A 5,000-nucleotide genomic window follows, 5' to 3' on the forward strand; every position below is an offset into this window, starting at 1 on the left:
AGAGAGAGAGAGAGAGAGAGAGAGAGAGAGAGAGAGAGAGAGAGAGAGAGAGAGAGAGAGAGAGAGAGATAGATGGATGGATAGATGGATAGATAGAGAGATAGATAGATAGAGAGAGAGAGAGAGAGAGAGAGAGAGAGAGAGAGAGAGAGAGAGAGAGAGAGAGAGAGAGAGGGTGGGTGAAGTAGATATAAAGATAAACAGACCTGACAGGCATATAGACAGACACATGTAAACGTGATGCAACTCAGTTGGCAAGCAATCACAGAAAAAGGCAAATACTGTAGATAGATGAACAAACGGACAGGCAGAAGGAAACGAACAAATAAATGAACAGGAAAGTCGACAAGTAGGTCGACAGTCAAGAAGGCAGGCAGACAGATAGACAGACAGACAGACAACCTAACCTAACTTCTAACCCAACCTAATCTTACCTATCCTAACCTAACCTAACTTCTAACCTAACCTAACCTAATCTAACCTACCCTAACCTAATCTAACCTAACTTAACCTAAAATATCCTAAACTAACATAATCTGACCAAACCTAACTTATATTCATCTAACCTAACTTAATCTAAACTCTAACCTAACCTAATTTAACCTAACCTGACCAAACCTAACCTATCCTTACCTAACCTAACCTATTCTAACCTAACTTATTCTAACCTATTCTAACCTAAGCTAACAAAAGCTGACCAAACATAACATTACCTAGCCTATGATAACCTATCCAAACCTAACTTAATGTAACCTAACCTAACATAATTTATTCTGACCTATCCTGACCTAAATTAATATAACCCGACCAAACCGAGCCTAACCTTACCTAACTTAATCTAACTTGACCTAAACTGTCTTGGCCAAGATTGACCTAACCTAACTTCGTGTAACCTAACCTAAACTAACTTGACCTAACCTAGCCTAACCTAACCTACCCTAACGTAATGCAACGTAACGTAACCTAACCTAACCTAACCTAACCTAACCTAACCTAACCTAACCCATGTATTTTCATGTATCCTACGCATACTGTATATTGCTGTTCTTTAAGCTCCTGGGGGAGACCACGTTAACACTGAACTAAATCACTAAACATCCACTAACTGAATAAAAGCACCTAACGACGAACATAATCAGATCACTAAAGTCCCTACCAAGCTCCAGATAGGAAGTGAGGGATACTCATGAAGATCAAAAGCCCAAAGGCTCTCCGAAAGGATAATACAATCATCTGACCTCAGTTACAGTCAAACCCCAATGTATTATTATAATGGATGGGCAAAAAATCCTGAAAGACCTTGAAGGAGTCTTGATTCGTTTTCATTTTTTTATTTTATTTTTTTTATTCACTTATTCATTTTATTTATTTGTTTATTTTTTTGCAGAAGACCCTGCAGCCCATCTGAGCCTCTTCAGCAACAAGCAGCCGCCCAAGAAGAAGCGGAAGAGCCGGACGGCGTTCACGAACCACCAGATCTTCGAGCTGGAGAAGCGGTTCCTCTACCAGAAGTATCTCTCGCCCGCCGACCGCGACGAACTCGCACAGTCCCTCGGACTCAGCAACGCACAGGTGAGGCAGGCTGCGCGGGGTCACTGTCACTCTTTTTTTTCTGTTTCTTCTTCCTCTTCTTCTTTTCCTCTTTTTCTGCTTCCTCCTCCTCTTCTTCTTCTTCTTCTTCTTCTTCATCTTCTTCCTTTTTCTTCTTCCTTTTTCTTCTTCCTTTGTCTTCTTCCTCTTCTTTTTCTTCTTCTTTTTCTTCATTTTCATCTTCCTTTTTCTTTTTATTATTCATCCTCTTTTTCTTCTTCTTTTTCCTCTTCTTTTTTTTCTTCTCGTTTGCTTGAGTGCTGGGGTCAATCACATAGGTAAGTTAGGGAGTGAGGAATTGTTTGCGCGGGCTATTGCAATGAATTGCAGGCTGGCAAAACATTGTAAGGCTAATGGATGGGCATTTGTCAACAACTGGGATCGCTTTTACGGTAAGAATCATCTATATACAAGGGATGGGGTGTATTTGTCGCCCACAAGATTTCGACTCCTTGCTGAATCACTTGAGCGAGAAGTAAGCATCCTACATTTTTTTCGGGTAGATTACGTGGGAGTAGGGGGAGGGGAGTATCGCAATATAGTCTAGGCAATAGAAATAGCTGAAAGAGGGACTGTGAAAAGAATCACCAAAGCAGGTGGAGGGAGGATAAACTTAAAGTTTATTATGCAAATAGCAGAAGCGTAATAAATAAAATTGATTTGCTGAGAGGTAAAGCATGTGTAGAGAATTTGATATTACAGCTATTACTGAATCCTGGATCAACATGGCTAATAAACATTTCCTTCCAGAAATTGAAATAGAAGGGTATAAGTTTTTTCACAAGGACAGGGCTAACCCTGCCCTTGCGAAAAGATCTTATATCCTTCTATTTCGATTTCCGGAGTGGGGGAGGAGTGGCACTTTTCGTTAAAAATACAATAAACAGTATTATCAACAATTCGATTAAGGAAGAGGACAGTACGGAATCTATTTGGGTGGAGATTATAGGCAAGAATAAGAAAGTTATTATTGGCGTCCTGTATAGACCTCCTAACCTCAGCATCGAGCAGACTGATCCCCTGATTCATGAAATTTGTAGGGCGTCCCAGTGCAAAAACGTTGTGATTATGGGAGACTTTAATTACAGAAACATTGACTGGGAAATTTTAGTAGGAGATCAGGAAGCGAAAAAATTCTTAGATGTGGTGCAGGATAATTTCCTAAAACAAATGATTACCGATCCTACGAGGGGAGAAAATACTCTGGACTTACTTTTAACTAATAATGAGCACCTAATGAGTAACGTAAAAGTGGGAGATAGTCTAGGCTCTAGCGATCATCAAGAAATAAGATTTAATATTATTTGGGAAGAATTAAAAAGTACGAATAACGTCCAAGTACCAGACTTCAGGAGAGCCAACTTTGACAATATAAAAACCTATTTGAAATTGAATATGAAATGTCATACGGATGGTTCGGACATCATCGGCGCGGTCAGGGGTCGGGACATGACCAGGGGTCAGGTCATGACCATGGGTCAGGTCATGACCAGGGGTCGGGTCACGGAGGGTAATATGCATACCTTGGGTCAGGTCACTTGGGGGCGGGGGTCAACAGCCAGGTCAGCGATTTGGATGAAATGTATAGCAATCTAACTGATTTAATTATTAATGCACAAAATACATTTATCCCCCTGAAGTCAATACGGAAGAATAGTAATACTCCCAAATGGATGATGGACAGACTGAAACATGAGATTGGAATAAAAAGAGGACTGTACGTAAAAATAAAAGACGGGGAAACACACCTTAGATCAAGATATAACGATATGGCAAAGGTGGTTAAAAAGAATACACATACAGCAAAACGTAACAATGAAATTAAAGTTGCCAGTCAAGCAAGATCCAACCCAAAGGGTTTCTTTCATCTCTACAGAAAAATAATAATAATAATAATAGGCCCAATTAAAAACGATGAAAATGTCATGATAGAATCGGAGGAAAAAATGAGTGAGGAGTTTAACAAATATTTTCTCTCGGTGTTTACTAATGAGAGGTTAGATAAGGTACCTGACTGGGTTCCGATTTCCAATGGGGATGAAGAAAGGAGACTATATAATATCAGCATTAGTAAAGTAAAAGTAGTCAAGCAGGGTCCAGACGATTTTTTTCCGAGAGTGGTTAAGTAGTGTAAATTTGAAATCTGCGACCAGTTAACTGAAATATTTAATAGATCGGTAGACACTGGTTTTGTGCCTACTGCTTGGGGGCAGGCAGACGTTGTTCCTGATTTTAAGAAGGAGGATAAATCGTCTATATATCAACTACAGGCCAATCAGTTTGACATTGGTTATAGGTAAAATGCTTGAATCAACAATAGTAAATAGACTCAGAGAACACATTGAGAGACATAATTTATTTCGTGACACACAGCATGTTTCTCCAAGGGTAAGTCATGTCATTTCTATCCTTTTACACAAAAGTATATTAGGCGTCAGATAACAATGATAACAACGATGTTATTTACCTTGACTTTAGCAAAGCGTTCGACAAGGTACCACACCAGAGACTTCTAAATAAAATCAAAGCCAATGGCATTAGAGGAAAAGTGTTAGAATGGATTAGAGCTTGGATCAGTAACAGAAAACAGCGGGTCACTATAAATGGAGTAAAATCCAGGTGGGGCAATGTTACTAGTGGAGTTCCCCAGGGCTCGGTTTTGGGTCTCTTCTTGTTCATTATGTACATAAACAACTTAGACGGTGGGATAAATAGTGATGTTAGTAAGTTTGTGGATAACACTAAAATAGGACGCCTAATTAGGTCAGGAGACGACGCAGAAATTCTGGAGGATGACCTTAACAAACTGTTCACATGGTCGGTGAAATGACAAATGAACTTCAATATCTGTAAGTGTAATGTGTTAAAACGTAGAGCTACACAACCCCGAAAATAGATACAGCTTAGATAACACGCTTTTAGAGAAAACTGAGTGCAAGAGAGACTTGGGAGTTCTAGTGAGTCCGGAACTTAAAACCAGGAAACAGTGCATTAGCACCAGGAATAAAGCTAACAGAGCATTAGGTTTCATTGATAGGACGGTAACGAATAGAAGTGCAGAGGTAATTACCAAACTCTATCTAGCGATAGTTAGATCCATCCTTGACTATGCGGTACAGTTTTGGTCTCCATCCTACAGAATGGACATCAATTCACTAGAATCAATACGGAGAAGAATGGCCAAAATGATACATGGACTCAGAAATTTGCCTTACGAAATGAGGCTTAGGCACCTAAACTTACACTCTCTGGAAAGACGCAGAGTGCGGGGTGATCTAATAGAGGTGTTTACGTGGATCAAAGGCTTTAAGAAGGGTGATGCAAACAAGGTTATTATATTAAAACAACAGGTCAGGACTCTCAGTAATGGATTTAAACTGGACAAATTTAGATTTAAGAAGGAAATAGGC

At 39.6% G+C, this 5,000-nt stretch overlaps 1 protein-coding gene across 1 annotated transcript in view; it reads left to right on the forward strand.

Moving 5' to 3' along the window:
- Positions 1 to 5,000, forward strand: part of LOC143027900 (transcription factor LBX1-like) — a 60,862-nt gene that overhangs the window by 53,394 nt on the left and 2,468 nt on the right. Inside the window, exon 2 of the mRNA XM_076189546.1 lies at positions 1,388 to 1,572. Within this exon, the coding sequence (XP_076045661.1) occupies positions 1,388 to 1,572 (185 nt within the window). The remainder of the gene's footprint in view (positions 1 to 1,387; positions 1,573 to 5,000) is intronic.

Source organism: Oratosquilla oratoria, chromosome 9 (genome assembly GCF_046742065.1).
Source record: "Oratosquilla oratoria isolate Oo_2021 chromosome 9, ASM4674206v1, whole genome shotgun sequence".
Classification (NCBI taxonomy): Eukaryota; Metazoa; Arthropoda; class Malacostraca; order Stomatopoda; family Squillidae; genus Oratosquilla; species Oratosquilla oratoria.